Source organism: Megascapheus bottae, chromosome 6 (genome assembly GCF_031878675.1).
Source record: "Megascapheus bottae isolate mThoBot1 chromosome 6, mThoBot2.hap1, whole genome shotgun sequence".
Lineage (NCBI taxonomy): Eukaryota > Metazoa > Chordata > Mammalia > Rodentia > Geomyidae > Megascapheus > Megascapheus bottae.
Window position 1 is genome coordinate 6,924,759 of NC_143514.1, and position 18,357 is coordinate 6,943,115.

The 18,357-nt window shown below is 39.3% G+C and overlaps 1 protein-coding gene across 1 annotated transcript in view; it reads right to left on the minus strand.

The window, feature by feature from the left end:
• Evi5 (ecotropic viral integration site 5) overlaps nucleotides 1-18,357 on the minus strand; it is a 131,776-nt gene that overhangs the window by 22,715 nt on the left and 90,704 nt on the right. The window contains exon 18 of the mRNA XM_090334201.1: nucleotides 17,960-18,055. Within this exon, the coding sequence (XP_090190327.1) occupies nucleotides 17,960-18,055 (96 nt within the window). The remainder of the gene's footprint in view (nucleotides 1-17,959; nucleotides 18,056-18,357) is intronic.

Genomic DNA, 18,357 nt, shown 5'->3' on the forward strand with positions numbered 1-18,357 from the left:
CCTAACTATCTCGAATATTATCGTAGGTTAATTTTACTAAAGACTTTAGCATATTTGACATGTAATGTTAACTATTTCAAATATCACACTGTGGTAAATGTGGCAATGACCAAGACTCATAAACTTATTCACAGTCTCCACATTTCCAGAGTGAATATATTTGAAAACAAGAATAGAGGAAAACTGTCAAGGGCCCTTGATTTAATTTCTTTCAATTCTGCTATCAGTTTCACTTCACATTATTTCCACATTGGTTTCAACTGGTCAGTTCCCTGTCTATAGAGGATACTTTAATTTTGAACTCTCATCCCTTTCTCGGTTAACCCAGCTCTTAAGCAAAAAATTATTCTTCTAAGTTTGGTCATCTGTGATGAGGAACTAAATAAAATGTTTAGGATCTGAGAAAATTCCACATATGTGACCCCTATGACCAAGAACTGAGAACAGTTTCACAGAATGAAGAAAAATCCTTCTTTAAACACCTAAAGTCATCAACATCTGAGACATGACAACAAATGAGAAATATTCTAATTCTGTAACATTTATTTAGGTAATGGATTCACAAAGTCAAATAAAAGTTATATTTTCTAGAACAACATGCTAACATGTAGAGAGGAGTATCACCCCAAGAGCAGTGGTTAAGATGTCAAGTACCTACACTTTTTTCTTAGTCATGCACAGGCACATATTTTACAACCCTAATTTTAAGAAGCAATAATCGAAAGATGAGGATGAGAAAAATGTGCCCAAAATGTGTCATACTACATATTTTGTTTCATTTTATTGAAACATCAATGTATGGTCCACAGGAAAACAGAAAATAGGTATGTATTTGTGTGGTATGTATATGCATAAGGTCAGCAAAGAAAGTAGACATTTTATCTAGAGCTACCTTCACCTATATCTACTGCACTCTTAACATGTCATTTAAAAAATTCAAGCATAAGCTGGGCACGGAGGCTCATGCCTATAATCCTTAGCTACCAGGAAGCTTGATATCTGAGGATCTCAGTTCAAAGCAAGCCTGGACATGAAAGACTTGAGACTCTTATCTTTAATTAACCACAAGAAAACCTGAAGTTGTGTTGTGGTACAAGGGGTAGAATGGTGGCCTTGAACTGAAGAGATCAGGGACAACGCCCAGGCCCAGAGTTCAAGCCCCATGACTGACCAAAAAAAAAAAAAAAAGAAAAAGAAAAAGAAAAAAAAAGTTCAAATATGACAATGATAGCTGGTAGCTCATGCCTATAATTCTAACTACTCAGGAGGCTGAGATGTGAAGAATACAGTTCAAAGCCAGACAGGGCGGGAAAGTCCATGAGACTCTTATCTCCAATTAACCACCAAAAAGCAAGATGTGGTAAAGCACTAGTGTGAGTGAAAAAGGCTGAGCAAGAGTGTGGAGGCCTTGACTTCAAGGCCCAGTACAAGCACCAAAAAAGAAAGGCAGATGTATGTGCACACGCACACGCACAAGCATGTACATGCACGCGTGCACACGCGTGCACACACACACACACACGAAAAGCTTTCTCTGTGGTTTACATATTAGTGCAGCAAAACCCAAACAAACATGACATTAAATTGCTTTAAACAAGTATATGTAGTATATATATATTACTTTAAAAAAAAACAATCTTTTACCAAGGTAAAAGAGAACAAGGAACCTCAGATGGTTGAAATGCCCAGATTTGTCAGGGTTTTTTTATTTTTATTTTTTTTGAGAAATTGATTGCCCTCAAGACATGCCTAAAATCTATTCTTTTTCTTTCTTGCTTTATTTTTTCTGGTCCTTGGGATTGAACACAGGGCCTGGGTGCTATCCTTTAGCCTCCAGGTTAGCACTCTATCCCTTGAGCCACATCACAATGTAAAAGACCATTCTTGTTTACCTGTTTTCAGGGTTGGTTATAACTTACCCTGTCTTGCCACAGGAAGGATACTTCCTTAGACAGGAAGATAGCTGATTTTAAAAGTTATGTTTCAAGCAACAGGTTTTTTTAATATATGAGATGATCAACCTTTTGTTTTTGCGAATTTAAGCACTTAGCCCCTACCTACATACTAGATGCAACAGCACACTCCTTAGTCAGGAGACAGACACAACAAAATCTACGGTTTTATTTGTATCTAATTAAATTTGCCTAACTTTTTTTTTTTTTGGCCAGTCCTGGGCTTGAGTACTGTCCTTGGACTTTCTCAAGGCTAGAGCTCTACCACTTTAGCCTCAGCACCACTTCTGGCTTTTTTCTATGTATGTGGTACCGAGGAATCAAACTCAGATCTTTGTGCATGCTAGGCAAGCACTCTACCACTAGGCCAAACTCCCGGCCCCTATCCCATGAACTTTTTTGAAGAGTGAAACCCATAAGTTGTGCATTACCCAAGCTAAAAGGAAAAGGTTCCACCCCAACAAAAGAAAATGCTATTTCAACCCTTTTTTCCCCCAAAACTAAAGCAGCAGTCAAGTAAACGTAATATAATGTAAAATTCAGTTTACATTACATTTATACAAAAGGTTGGCAGAGGTCAAGGCTGGGTGGTATGTGCTAATAATCCTAGCACTCAGGAGGATGAGGCATGAGAATCATAAGTTTAGCACCAGTGTATTCTACACAGCCAGATCCTGACTCAAAAATACAAAACAAATAAGCGGTTAGATGGATCAAGGGAGAGAGTACAGAAGGCAACATGAACACAGAAATGTTTTGACACAGGCTGGTCTCAAACTGGAGAGGCTCCTCCTCAGTTCATCACATCTGGAAGAAAAATCCCCTATGGCAAGTCAAAACTTACAGGAATAGCACTAGACAGCAACACTACACTGTTAAATATGTAATTTTGGTGTTTATCACAAGGGTTTTGTTTCTTACAAGAGCTACTTCTAAGCCAGCTCCCAGTGGCTCATGCCTGTAATCCTAGCTACTCAGAAGGATGAGATCTGAGGACTGCAGTTTGAAGCCAGCCAGGGCTAAATAGTTCCTGGGAAACTCTCATCTTGAATAAACCACCAGAAAAATGAAAGTGGTTCTGTGGCTCAAAATGGTAGAGAACCAGTCTTGAGCAAAAGAGCGCAGGGACAGTGGCCGGGATGAGTTCAAGCCCCATGACAAAAAAAAAAAAAAGCGCCTGGTGCTGGTGGCTCATGAATGTAATTCTAGCTACTCAGGAAGCTGAGATCTGAGGATTGTGGTTCAAGGCCAGCCCCAGCACAAAAGCGACACTGTGGCTTAAGCGGTAGAGTGCTAGCCTTGAGCTGAAGAGCTCGGGGACAGTACCCTGTCCCAGAATTCAAGCCCCATGAGGGAGCAAGGGAGTGAGGGAGCGAGGAGAAGAGGGGGAGAGAAAGAAAAAGAGAGGGAGAGGGGGAGAGAAGAAAGGGGGGGAGGGGGAAGAGGGGAGGGGGGAGGGGGGAGGGGGGAGGGAGGGAGGGAGGGAGGGAGGGAGGGAAAGAGGGTGTCCTCATAGGTTTAATTTTTTTAATTCTATGAAATCCAAAGAACCCCTTCCATGGCTGGGGATGTAGTTCAGTGGCAGTGTAGTTCAGTGCTTACTGTACTCAGTCACTGGTTGAATCCCTAGCATTATAAATACAAAACCACAATACTCTTTTCATGTTTAGCTTATCACCTCAACCACACATAAAAACTCTTCAGTGACCTTTTTATATTTCCCAAGGAATATTTCTATTTCCCTCTATTCCTAAGGTACTACAAAGCCAGACTGATGTGCAGAATGGATGAATACTAGCTCTATGCCACCTCTGTTCCAGATTCACTTCATATACCATGTTCTCACACAGAGAACATGTCAGATAGTACATTGGTAAGAAGCTATTACATTTGATTTGTCCAAAAGTGTGGAGAAGTGATCACCTTTTGGGGGGGGGGGTGTGGGGCTTGAACTCTGGGCCTGGGCTCTGTCCCTGAGCTTTTCAGCTCAAGGCTCCCACCCTACCTCTGGGCCTGGGCATTGTCCCTGACCTCTTCAGCTCAAAGCTACCAACCTACCACTGAGCGAAGCCCCACTTCCTGTTTTCCAGAGGTTTAAACTGGAGAGTCTCAGTGCCGGGCTAGCTTTGAACTTTGATCCTCAGATTTCAGCCTCCTGAGTAGCTAGGATTATATATGTGAGCCACTGTACCCAGCCACCTTGTTATTTTTAGCATAGTTCACTCTGCAAAAAAAAATCTACGAAATAGGTAGATGACCTATAATTCTGGGAAAAGCATGGGGTTAATCACATGTACACAGATAAATCTTCTAAGAAAGAAAGACTTGCTAGTATCACTCTAAGCTTTATCTTGCTAGAAATCTGGTTCACTTTCTGGAGGGTGGAATTCATGGGATTATCCCAGAGGAAGATGCCCCTCATTTCTGGTATATATGTACATAATAATAATTTTATTATCTTTAAATCATTAAAGAAGTTGCCATTTAAAAACGCAGCTTATAAATACAATGCATTCTGATCAATGTTACTCCTTTTACCATTCTCACCCATCCCACCTTCCCAAAGGCCTTCTTAATTTTGTAGGACATGTATTGGATACTTGACAAAATCTACTCCTGCCTTCTTTGTTTCATTGATAGTACCCATTTGCTAATGATAACCACTGGCATAGAAGGCTATGCTAAGCATTGTGGGCAGTGGTATTAATCACTGAACAAAACTTTAGAGGGCCAAGAGTTTGGCCTACTGGTAGTGTGCTTGCCTAGCATCCACAAAGCCCTGGGTTCGATTCCTTGGTACCACATACACAGAAAAAGCTGGAAGTGGTGCTGTGGCTCAAGGGGTAAAGCCCTAGACTTGAGAAAGCCCAAGGGCAGGGCCTGGTATCCAGGCCCTGAGTTCAAGTCCCAGGACAGGCAGAAAAAAAAAAAGAAAAGAAAAGAATTAGTTCCAAAAGGCCTTTCTGAAGTAACATGAACATCATTGCACCTTTTTGTCATTCATTTCTCTCGATCCTCTTCTTTCACTTTTATTTAGTATACCATAGACTGGTTACTTCCTTACTCTGAGTCTTATTACCATTTTATCCCCCTTGTGCTAGTCCTGGAAATTGAATCCAGGGCCTATGCCCTGTCCTTGAGCTTCTTTCCTTTTCTTAAAATCCACTGGACTTGCACCCAGGGTCTGGGTGCTGTCCCTGAGCTTTTTTGCTCAACGTTAGTGCTCTATCACTTTGAGCCACAGCTCTACCTCCAGTTTTCTGGTTGTTAATTGGAATTAAGAGTATTATGGACCCCAGTCCTGCTGGGGCTGGCTTGAGCCACAATCCTCAGATCTCAGTGTAGCTAGTATTTACAGTTGTGAGTCAACAGCATCTAGCTTCCTGTGTTCAAGGTTAGCATTCTACTGTTGGAGCCACAGTTCTACGTGCAACTTTTTGATAGTTAAATAGAGAAGAGTCCCAGAAACTTTCTTGCCTGGGATGGCTTCAAACCAGGATTTGAAGTCAGATTTCAGACTCCTGAATAGCTAGGATTACAACTGTGAGCCCCTGGTGCTTGGATTTCTTTTTCTTTTTTTCTTTTTTTTTTTTTTGAGAGACTATATATTAAAACTCACTTACAAGCTGTTCTCAAAATGAGAGATCTGGCTGGGTGTTTGGCCTAGTAGATTGCTTGCCTAGCAAGCATGAAGCCCTGGGTTTGATTCCTCTGTACTACATATACAGAAAAGGCTGGAAGTGGTGCTATGGCTCAAGTGATAGAGTGCTAGCCTTGAGAAAGCCCAAGGATAGTGCTCAGGCCCTGAGTTCAAGCCCCAGGACTGGCAGGGAGAGGGAGAGGGAAAAGAAGAGGGAGAGAGGGAGAGGGAGGGGGAAGGAGAAAGGGAGGGGGAGGGGAAGAGGAAGGGGGAGGGGGAGAGGGAGGGAGGGAGATATCCTCCCAAAAAATGTGGTACATATATGCAACGGAATTTTGCTCATCCACTAGAAAGACATGTCATTTGCAGGGAAATGAACATGCCTAGAACAAGTCCTATTGTTAAATGAAGTTAAGCGAAGTGCAGAGAGACAAATAACTTGTGCTTTTAATCATAGGAGGAAGCTAGATCCAAAATACAACCATGCTTAGTAACAAATACAGAGGGCTCTATGCATTTACACACAGCAGACTAAAAATACAACCATGCCTAGTAACAAATACAGAGGGCTCTATGCATTTACACACAGCAGACTAAAATAGGATACACTTAGAGGAGGAACTCAAAGGCATAACTTCTCTGAACACTTAAAGTACTGGTTATCAAAATGAATTCCAGGAAATTCTAACATGTTTTCTTTTGTTGTTGTTTGGCCAGTCCTGGGACTTGAACTCAGGGCCTAAGCAGCATTGTCCTTGGGCTTTCCTCAAGGCCAGCGCTCTATCACTTGAGCCACAGCACCATTTCCAGCTTTTCTATGTATGTGGTACAGAGGAATTGAACCCAGGTCATCAAGCATGCGAGGCAAGCACTCTACCACTAGGCCAAACTCCTGTCTGTGTGTTGCTTTTGCTTATGGTTTTGTTGCTGTCTTCTGGGGGCAAAAGGATAACACAGATATGGAGGAAAAAGTGTAAAACAAATGCTGACACAGTACTCAATATAGATTATGTAAAGAAAGAACTATTCAGTGACCTAGTGGTACAGTGTTGGCCTAGCATTCATGAAGCCCTGGGTTTGATTCCTTAGTACCACACACACAGGAAAAATGAGTAGTGTTATGGCTCAAGTGGTCGAGTGTTAGCCTTGAGAAAGCCCAAGGACAGTGCCAGGCCCTGAGTTCAAGCTCCAAGACTAAAAATAAAATAAAATAAAAACCTAAAATAGAAATAAATAATAAAAATAAAAAACAAAATTTATAAAATTAATAATGGTTGGAGCCAGGCTGTCATCCTACTATCCTAGAGGTAAGGCAAGAAGGATCCTGAGCTTGAGAACAGCCTGGATGCAACTCTCTTCCCTCCAAGAAAAAGTACTTTATGCCCTTTTTTTTCCCAGTCCCAGAGTTGAACTCAGGACCTGAGTATTGTCCTGTCCTTGGGGTTTCTCAAGGCTAGAGCTCTTCCACTTGAGCCACAACATCACTTCTGGCTTTTTCTGTGTATGTGGTACCAAGGAATTGAACCCGGGTCTTTGTGCATGCTAGGCAAACACTCCACCACTAGGCCAACCTCCCAGCACCTTTTTGCCTTATTTTTAAAATGCATAATCATTTACTAGTATCATAAAGGCCAATGCTTTTAAATTAGAAGGACCTATTAGCTGCTATAAGTACCATGCTTTCTTCTTTTTTATCTTCGGCTATCTAACACACCATCTAATTTTCAGTTGATACTTATTTTTAGGCAAAACCTTTAGAATATGAAATCATTACTGAACATACCTTGACATTTTAATCCTGACAAGTAAAATTAAAAACATCCCTTACAAAGAGACCTCACACCCTTAAAGGGGAAAAAAAAAACCCAGAAACAATTAGTAATCTCTTGATGCTCTTTTCATAGAGATTTCAAAATAAATCTAAGGTTATACATAGGATGTGGGTTTTTCTCTGGGAGTAGTATTATAGAAGGTTTGTGGTCTTAGAAGGGTCATGACACAATGCAAGTTGCTTTGTCTCAAACATGAGTGTAAAGCTTACACTTCAACCACATTTTATATTATACCAACAGATACAAAAAAAAATTAACAGCAGATAATAGGATTCACAAAGATGTAGAGTAGTAAAATTTTCTCTTACAAAAGTCAAAGCATTCTATAAATTTCTTTTAAAAAAGCAACCTTTTTACTGTTTTAAAGGTTATATGGCACCTTTTATCAGGGCTATATTATGAAACTAGGTAACGGTCACAGAGGCCACTACATCAACTTGCAGCACTGGCATAATTCTGAAGTTCTAATTTGTCATTTTCAATTCACGTATTAAAGCAAAATGTCTTAAGCAAATAGTAACTGCATATGAAATTACCATAGAAGAAACCCCAAGGATCTGAGTAAATCCATGACAGTTGATATGTAATCATTCTGATTAATCAACATAACCATACTGAAACATCAATAGCAACCACTTAACCTGAGTAAGTTATTACTGATTTGTACTCAGCACTACGAAAAATTAATCAGAACAGTAAAATGTGGTAAGTGATAGCCTCTCTGTGACTTCAAGGTGACTCATTTGAAGCATCTAAAAACAAATCATACTCATACCATGTCGTATTGATAGTAAATTAGTTTCCTGTAATTTAAAGCCACGGGCACAAAGATATAAATATTCTTTTAGTAACCTGAAAAAATTATGCATCAATATATTTTAAAAACATGTTTGAAAAATATAGGAAAAAAGTTAGATTTTTTTTCCCTATATTTTTCAGTTCTAACACTGACTTACGAGAAACACACAAACACACACACTGATGAAGTGGTGCTTCTTACAAGACCCAAGCCTAAAAGCTAGCAGAAATTCCTTTAGAAGTGTACTGGAATTGGAGATGAGTTAATTTAGTGATTAATATTGAAAATTCTATACAATTCCATGGATTCCTAAAAAACAGGAAATCACTCAAACTACTTTTATATTTGAATATGAGTATTTTTAGAAGAATTTTAGATTTGCAAAAAAAAAAAAATTGAGAAGGCAGTTTCCATGTGCTCCAATGCTGTTTCTTCCAATAGTATACTGTTTGTTGTAATTAAGGAAGTAATATTGATACATTAAAACTAAAATCTACAGCTTATTCAGAATTTTTTTGTTGCTCGTTTGTTCTTTTGAAGAGTCTGTCTCTATTTTTCCCTTCCTTCCTCTTTTTTTTTTTTTTTGTTGGTCATGGAGCTTGAACTCTGGGCGAGGGCACTGTCTCTGAGCTCTTCAGCTCAAGGTTAGTGATTTATTACTTGAGTCATAGTACTACTTCCAGTTTTCCAGTGGCTAATTAGAGATAAGAATCTCATGGACTTTTGTGCCTGGAATGGCTTTGAACTGCAATCCTCAGATCTCAGTCTCCTGAGTACCTAGGATTATAGGTCTGAGCCACCTGGGTCTATCTCTAGTTTTCTACTCCAGAATTTTTTTTTTTCCTGGTCATGAGGCTTGAACTCTTGGGCCAGGGTGCTGTGCCTGAGCTCTTTACCTTAAGGCTACCTCTTACCCCTTGAGCCAAAGCACCACTTCCAGTTTTGTAGTGGTTAATTGGAGATAAAGAGTCTCACAGTCTTTAGTGCCCAGGCTGGCTTTGAACTGTGATTCTCAGATCTCAGCCTCCTGGGTAGCTAGGATTACAGGCATGAGCAGGGGCGCCTGGGTCTACTCCAGAATTCTATACAAGATACTACATTACATTTACTTAGGTTCCTTTTGGCTATAGACAGTTTCTCAACACTTGGTTTTTCATGTCCTTGACAGTTTTGATACGAACTTGTATTAAAGAATGTATAACACCTAATGAAATTGAAATAGAACTTACTAGAAATAGGTTATTGGAAGGAAGATCATAAGAGGTAAAGTATCATTTAATTAGTCATTTATGACTGTTTATGTTGCACTTGATTATCTTGTTTAGGTCATGTTTTTCAGGTTTCTACATCTGTAAAGTGCTTCTTTCTCCTTATCCTTTCCACACAGGTCACTTGGAGAAAGTCATTATGTGCAGCCCACACTTAGGGCATAGAGAACTGAGCCTGCAAAAAATAATTAAGCCACTGGGTACAGTGGCTCACATCTGTAATCCTAGCTACTCAGGAGACTAAGATCTGAGGATCTAGGTTCAAAGCCAGTCCAGGCACTAAAAGACTGAGACTCTTATCTCTAATTAATCTAGAAAACTGGAAGTGGGGCTGAAGCTCCAAGGTAGGGCAGTAGCCTTGAGCTGAAGAGCTCAGGGACAGTGCCCAGGCCCAGAGTTCAAGCCCAATAATCCACCAAAAAAAAAAAAATTAAACCATGCATTGGTGGCTCATGCCTGTAATTCTAGTTGCTCAGGAGGCTGAGATCTAAGGGTCAAGGTTCAAAGTCAGCCTGGGAAGGAAAGAAAGCCTATGAGACTTAAAATTCTTTTGCATACTGATTATCATCTATTTGCATATTTGTTCCTCATTTATTAATTTATTCAGTCTTATTTTTTAAATCCTCTGCTTCTTTTTTTATTTCTCTCTCAAATTGTTCTACCACTGGCCACTGGGAGCTCTTCCTGGATGCTCCTCTTTAAAATACCCCTGTAAGGCCGGGAGTTTGGCCTAGTGGTTAAAGTGCTTGCCTAGCATGCATGAAGACCCGGGTTTGATTCCTCGGTACCACATACATAGAAAAAAGCCGGAAGTGGTGCTGAGGCTCAAGTGGTAGAGCTCTAACCTTGAGAAAGTCCAAGAACAGTGCCCAGGCCCTGAGCTCAAGCCCAGGACTGGCACAAAAAAAAAAAAAAAAAAGAATTTTGTTGGCTGAGACTTGGTAAAAAATTACCACCTACTGAGAAACTATTAAATTAGCTCAGGAAATTGGAAAGTACAAGCTGACTATAAAGCTTTATGGTAAACTCCATCATTTACTAATATCAGTATAATTCCACATAATTTTCAAAATACAATTTAAAAAATTAATAGTAAAGATTTTATCACTTCCTTTCCATCTTTGTCAAAACCTCATGCTGATCTGGGCACACTGATTTAAACCTAGTTCCCTCACTATCTGTCAGAACAGAATTGTGAGTGGGTGTCTTCTAAGCCAAGAGTGGTTGGGGTATTGCCCACCTGAGGCATCCCTAGAGGTTATTTGTTGGGCACATTAACGAAAGTGGGTGAGTGCTACTGGGTACCAGGAAGGGAAGCAAAGCTTGATTTCAGTAGACTCATACTGTTTTAAATGAAAAAAATTTTCCATTATTTTTGACAAATTAGCACTAATTGAAGGATGTGCTTGATGCCCAGAATTTGTAATATGGTTAGGACAAAATGAATATAGCTTTTATGTGCCCATCCCAAGGCCTGAACTTAGAACTTGGGCACCATCCCTGGACTTCTTTTGCTCAAAGCTACCACTCTACCTCTTGAGCCTCAGCTCTACTTCTGGCTTTTTGGTAGTTAACGGGAAGTAGAGTCTCATGGACTTTCCCATTTTGAACTGCAATCCTCAGATCTTGGCCTCCTAAGTAGCTAGGATTTCAGGTGTGAGCCACCAATGGCTGGTAATATATTTATTTTTATAATAACCAAAATACAAACTGTATTCTAGGTTTCTAGGAGGCATGTGTTCAATTATCACCAATTTTTCTCAACTGAGCAAAAATGACCTTTTCTATGTTCTATCTCTCTACCTGTAAAGACAGTTCTCTTTATTACTGGCATAAAAACAAAGTGCTCAAGCATCAAATAACATTTGGTTTAATGGGAAAATCACAATAACAGAAGGCAAAAAAATGTTGGTCAGTCCTAGGGCCTGAACTGAAAGACTCATGTTTATTAGAGAGGTGCACTGCTACTAGAGCCACGTATCTCAGGCCTTTTGCTTTTGTAATTTTTTTGAGTATGGTCTCTCATTTGTGCTCAGGTCAGCCTGGATGATGATCCTCCTATATACTTCACGAATACCTGGGATACTATACCATATGTGCTACTGTGTTTTGTTTTGCCAGTCCTGGGGCTTGAACTTAGGGACTGGGCACTGTCTTTGAGCTTTCTCAAGGCTAGCACTCTGCCACTTGGCCACAACACCACTTGCAGTTTTTTCTGTGTATGTGGTACCAAGTAATCAACCCAGGTTGTCATGTATGCTAGGCAAGCACATTATCACTAGACCAGACTCCTGGTCCCTGTGCCCAGCTATTTATTAGTTGATATGAAGTCTTGTGACCTGTATGGTTGTCCTCAAATTGTAAACTTTCCAATTTTTGCCTAAGTGGCAAGGATCACAGCCATGAGCCCACATGCTTTGTCTACTTAATACGTTACATGTCATCAAACTGATCTTTGCTCAAAATTCTCTAGTACCTGTCTGTATTATTCAGACAAGGCCAAAATTTTGGGGTTCTACTTAACAAGCCTTACTCTTGGACTTGCTCTTGTTTCCCTGCCCAATTTCACCCAAAGACCCTGATGAGAAATGCCCCTTAGGCTGGGTGCAGTGGCTCACGCCTGTAATCCTAGCTACTGAGCAGGCTGAGATCTGAGGATCAAGATTCAAAGCCAGCCCCCAACCCAGGCACAAAAGGACCTGTGACTCATGTCTCAACCTCTAGAAAACTGGAAGTGGTGCTTGGCTCAAGGGTAGGGCAGTAGCCTTGAGCTGAAGAGCTCAGGGACAGAGCGCAGGCTGAGTTCAAGCCCCATGACCCACAAAAAAAAAAAAAAAAAAAAAAAAAAAAAAGCCCCTTAATCTATATGGGCCCTTTGTCATTAATTGAATTAACTCATTCATTTTTGTACTATAGTCTTAATCATAGGCTCCTTGGTAGCTATGTTATAGATATAAGCAACTGTGCTTGACTTAGCTTTACTCTTTTAAAAAAAATTCTTTTTCAGGCATAAATGAATTTTTTTGTGGGGGGAGCAAACTGCCACTTGAGATAGATGTGCATGAAGCAAGGCAGAGGGGAAGGAAAAAGGGAAAAAGACGTTGTCTTTTTCTTAATGGAGTTTTTCCTCACATCTGCATGTCTGCTTACTTCAAATCTGTTTCAATATCCCCTTCTAAAGAAACTTTCTGACTTCCTTATTAAAGTAACAACAGTTCCCATTCCAAAACACCATCATCTTCCCTTTTCTTCACTTCTTTTTATTTATTTATTTATTTATTGCCAGTCCTGGGGCTTGAACTCAGAGTCTGAGCATTGTCCTTGGGCTTCCTCAAGACTACAGCTCTACCACTTGAGCCATAGCACCACTTCTGGGTTTTTTCTATGGATGTGGCACCAAGGAATCGAACTCAGATCTCTGTGCATGTTAGGCAAGCACTCTACCACTAGGTCAAACTCCTAGTCCTTTCCTTCACTTTTAATTTGATGTACTCATCTCCAAAATTACATATTATTTATTCATTTTGTTTGTATAGCTTTTCTACCAGTAAACTAACTGAGGAAAAAGACGTTTATGCTTTGTTTCTAATCCAGGAAAAGTGGTTAGAATAGTAACTAGCACAAAATCCACAAATATGAGCTGAATTGAAACAAGGTGTCCATTTGAATGCATAATTTAGGCTGTTCTTCACATGTGGGCCTTTCAAGGAGAAGATGATAATAATGAAATTGTTATTTTAGGCAATGAACTGTAATACACACATTTTTTTTTTTTGGCGCCAGTCCTGGGCCTTGAACTCAGGGCCTGAGCACTATTATTGGGCTTTCTCAAGGCTACAGCTCTACCACCGGAACCATAGCATCATTTCGGCTTTTTTCTATATATGTGGTCTTGAGGAATCAAACCCGAGTCTTCTTGCAAGCTAGGCAAGCACTCTTACCACTAGTCCAAACTCCCGGCCCAATACACACATTCTTTCAGTAACTAAACATGTTTTTACCATATGTAGTACCTTCATTTTAGATATATGAAACTAAATAATATTCTTGGTCTCAATGAGCTCAAGTTTCACAATGAACAGAAGAGCTAAAAAAAAACAAAACAAAACAATTGCATGGTGGGAGATGGTTGATACAAGTGGATGATGACAAAGGATGTCAGATGAGCAGACATACACAAAATCAACTGAGCTTTCATTGATCACAAGTTAAACAAGCTGACCACTGGATGACAAGGAAAATCACATGAAGGGGAGAATAACACTGAATGAGAAGGGGAGAAAAACCCTTATCTAAGATGCTATGCTCAAGTACAGACATATATGCTGAGGAATGCAGTGAGAAAAGTACACAACAATCAGAGCACAAAAGGTAAGGGACAGAGAGTGTCCAGGTTCTGAGTTTAAGCCCTAGGACTGAAACAAAAAATAAAATAAAATAAAATATAGAGCAACCTAGGCCAATTATTAACATCTTATTTCAAAACAAAACAAATATAAAGGGCTGGGGCTGAATACTGGTGGAGTACTTATCTAGTATAAGTAAGGCCCTGGGTTTCATCCTCAGTACCAAAAAGTAAATGAGTAATTAAAGACAAAGATTTTGTCAAAAATGCTTTATCTGAGAAAGTAGTAATATTCAACGAAGTAAAATGATTATTAATTAAAAATACAGGGACCGGGAGTGTGGCCTAGTGGTACAGTACACTAACATGCATGAAGCCCTGGGTTCTATTTCTCAGTACCACATACATAGAAAAAGCTGGAAGTACAGCTGTGGCTCAAGTGGTAGAGCTCTAGCCTTGAGAAAGCTTAAAGACATTTCCCAGGTCCTAAGTTCAAGCCCCAGGACTGGCAAAATATATACATATATAACATGTAGTAATATATAACTTTCCTACATATAGTAAATATAATATCTATTACATGATAATATATAAATTTCCTGTATATAATATATAAATTTCCTACATAATATATAACTACATAATATGTAACTTCATATATAAATAACATATAACTTTCCTATATTTGACAGCACCATGGAGTTTAACACCTTAATTTTATAGGTATGTAATCTGCTTCCAAATTAATACTATAGTAGAACACTGACAGAAATCACCAGTAAGTAATTTCTTTCTGTTTCAGAAGACAGAAATATAAGTAGCAGTTTCTAAAAATCATTCCAGGAAATTGTTTACTTAAGATACAAAGATGAAGTATCTTTTTTTCAAAGAAAGGGGCAGTATTATAAAGAAAAGGGGTAGCTATGTATGAAAAACACACATGAACTTTAAGCAGACCTGGAGATTTCAAGTTGACTGAAGATACTTTGAAAAATAAAAGGAAAAGACTAGCCTCGTAAGTATATATACTATGGGCTGGGATTTTGGCCTAGTGGTAGAGTGCTTGCCCAGCATGCATGAAAACCCGGTAAAACATACATAGAAAAAAAGCCAGAAGTGGCACTGTGGCTCAAGTGGTACAACTCTAGCCTTGAGAAAGTCCAAGGACAGTGTTCAGGCTCTAAATAGAAGCCCCAGGACAGATTAAAATAAGTATATATATACATATATATACTATAAAATATTACAATATTTATAAAATGCTATAAAACTGAGACCTACTTCATCTATTTTTCCTAACCTAAATATTTACAAAAGTAATTTTCATAGAAAGCAGGCATTATTTATATGAATAACACACTATATACTAATATAATTCATTAAGTGAGGAATCAGAGAATTTGGTTTGTAAGAAAAAGTTTGATCTGCAACAGGTTAACATGAACTGAAAAATTACGCAAGTGAGATTTAAATATAACAATCTTTGACTAAGTTGAGTTCTCCCCCTAGTGGAACTAGAAAATAATAAAAGTCCCACAACTAATAGTTATCTACAGTATAATATTTATCACTGAAAAAGGAGTTTCAGTGGGGGCCAGGAGTTTGGCCTAGTGGTAGAGTGCTTGCCTAGCATGCTGAACACTCAGGTTCAATTCCTCAGTACCACATAAATAGAAAAAAGCTGGAAGTGGTGCTGTTGCTCAAGCGGTAGGTAGAGCTCTAGCCTTGAGAAAGTCCAAGGACAGAGCTCAGGCCCTGAGCTCAAGCACAAGACCGGCCAAAAAAAAACAAACCAAGTTTCAAGACTTTTTTTTTTTTTAAGATAGTGTCTCATTATGTATAATCCAAGCTGTCCTCTGACTTATGATCCTCCTTCCTCTGCCTCCTGAGTGGGGGAACCGCAGCCTTGCCTGGCCTATTTATGGTATCTTACAATGCATCAAATAAAACATTGAACCACAGAGACATTTGCTAAAAACATCCTTACTGCAGGGAAATGGGGACAAAAACATGAGAAAGGGTGTCAATGTGCAAGAAGTAATGCGCCTACTACCTGACAAATGTAACTGTAACCCCTCCTGTATATTATCCCAACAAATAAACAAAAAAAAAAATCCTTACTAAATGAACAGCAAGTTAGCCAAAAAGCATGCAGCGTTAAATCCTGAAAGAATAACTAAAATAAATCAAAAGTAGGAACATAAGGTACAGAACGCATAGCAGTTTCAAAAGATATAGCAGTATGCAAAAGGGTATAAAGTTTCAGAAGAATTTGAAACAGGATAATCAGGAGTGGGCTGAATACAGTCAGCACAGAAAGTTGACATGTAACAGTTAAAAAAGTTAGGGGGCTGTGAATGTGGCTTAGTGGTAGAGTGCTTGCCTAGCACTACCAATTCCTTGGTACCGCATAAAGAACAACAACAAAAAAAGCTAGTAGTGGCACTGTGGCTCAAGTGATAGAGCACTAGCCCTGAGCAAAAGGAGCTCAGGAACGGCCCAGACCCTGAGTTCAAGCCCCAGAACTAGTAAATAAAAGAAAAAAGAAAGTTAGAAGCCAGGTGCCACAGTTTCACACTTATAATTCCAGCTACTCGGGAGCCTGAGATGTGAGGATCAATGTCAGCGTGGTCAGGAAAGTCTGTGAGACTCTTCTGCCCAATTAACCACCACAAAATTGGAAGTGGCACTGTGGCTCAAAGTGGTGGGTGAAAAAGCTCAGAGACTGAGTTCAAGTCCCCTGATGTATACAAAAAAAGTTTTTTAAAAAAGTTAGAAATATAAGTAGATAACTGTGAGACAAAGAGGGATTTCATGCCGAAGAGTTTGGGTGTGAATAAAAGACAAGTTTGTATAGTGCGTGCGTGCGTGCGTGCGTGTGTGTGTGTGTTACCAGTCTCGGGATTGAATTTAAAGCCTGGACACTATCCATTGCTAAACTCTTTTGGTCAAGTCTAGTGCTCTACCATTTAATCCACAGCACCACTTCTGACACTTTCTGTTGATGTGGTACTGATGAGCTACCTCCCCAGCTCCAAGTTTGTATATTTTAAGCAATAGTACCCAGACCCCAAGTTCAAGCCCCAGGAATGGCACTGAAAAAAAAAATTATGCCAGGTGTGATGGCTCACACCTGTAATCCTAGCTATTCACGGGCACTCAGCATAAATTATTATTATTATTTTGCTAGTCCTTGGGCTTGAACTCAGGGCTTGAGCACTGTCCTTGGGTTTTCTCAAGGTTAGAGTTCTACCATTGAGCCCCAGAGCCATTTCTGGTGTTTCTATGTATGTGGTACAGAGGAAACAAACCCATGCAAGGCAAGCACTCTACCATTAGGCTAACTCCCAGCCCATAAAGGACCTGAGCCTCTTTTTCACCAGTCCTGGGGGCTTGAACTCAGGGCCTGAGCACTGTCATTGGGCTTTCCTTAAGGCCAGCGCTCTATCACTTGAACCACAGCTCTTTTCAGTGTATGTGGTACTGAGGAATTGAACCCAGAGCACCGTACATGCTAGGCAAGCACTCTACCACTAGGCCAAACTCCCAGCCCATAAATTATTTTTTTTAAGCCTCAGAAAATACGCAAGGACGTGGAGGATAATTAGTGAGGATATGGAGAAAAGAGAACACTTGTGCACTGCTTATAGGTATGTAAAATACAGGTTCTAAGAGGTATGGCAATTCCACAAAGGACTAAACAGAATTACACGATGCAAGTACTATCTACACTCAACCGAATGAAAGGACTTTAACAGATACTTACACATACATATTCACAGTAACATCATTCACAATAGCCCAAACTTAGAAATAATGTTGAATAGATAACAAGAGTGAAGTATATATACACAATAGTATTATTAAGCCTTGAGAAGGAAAATAGCTTTGACACAGTGCTAAAAAAATCAGGACCTTTAAAGACACTATGCTAACTGAAATAAGCCAGTCACAAATAATGCATGGTTATATTTTACTGTGTTTTAAAAAATGATCTTGAAAACAATTAAGTACTGAAAACAGAACTGCCATTCTGGGACTGAAGATTGAAATAACTAATTATGCAGGCACACAGAGAATTGATACATGACATTTGCCTCTATTTTATTCTCTTCACTGGTACCTGGATCTCAAGTTCTGCAATGTGCTGCTGTAGTTCAGCCACTGCTGCCATGCTATCTGCTTCCCGGAGTCTCACAGCCATAACCTCTTCTTTGCTCTAAGCAAACAAAGTAATACATCAGGTGTCTTTGGAACTGAGATTTTTCAGATATCAGAAAATAAATACAGTGTATACATCTTCCATTATTGCCCAGCAAGTTAGAGGCTACACATGTAATGAAACAGTAAAGTATAAATAACCATACTGAGTGGGATAAAAAAAAACAAATTATAAGCAACTGTACAAATTTTAACAATTACTAATCAATAAATTATAGGTTATAATTATATGAAAGTAAATGAAAATAAATTAGATTCTTATAATCAAAAGAATGGTTTTGAAAGTTACATTTGTTACTG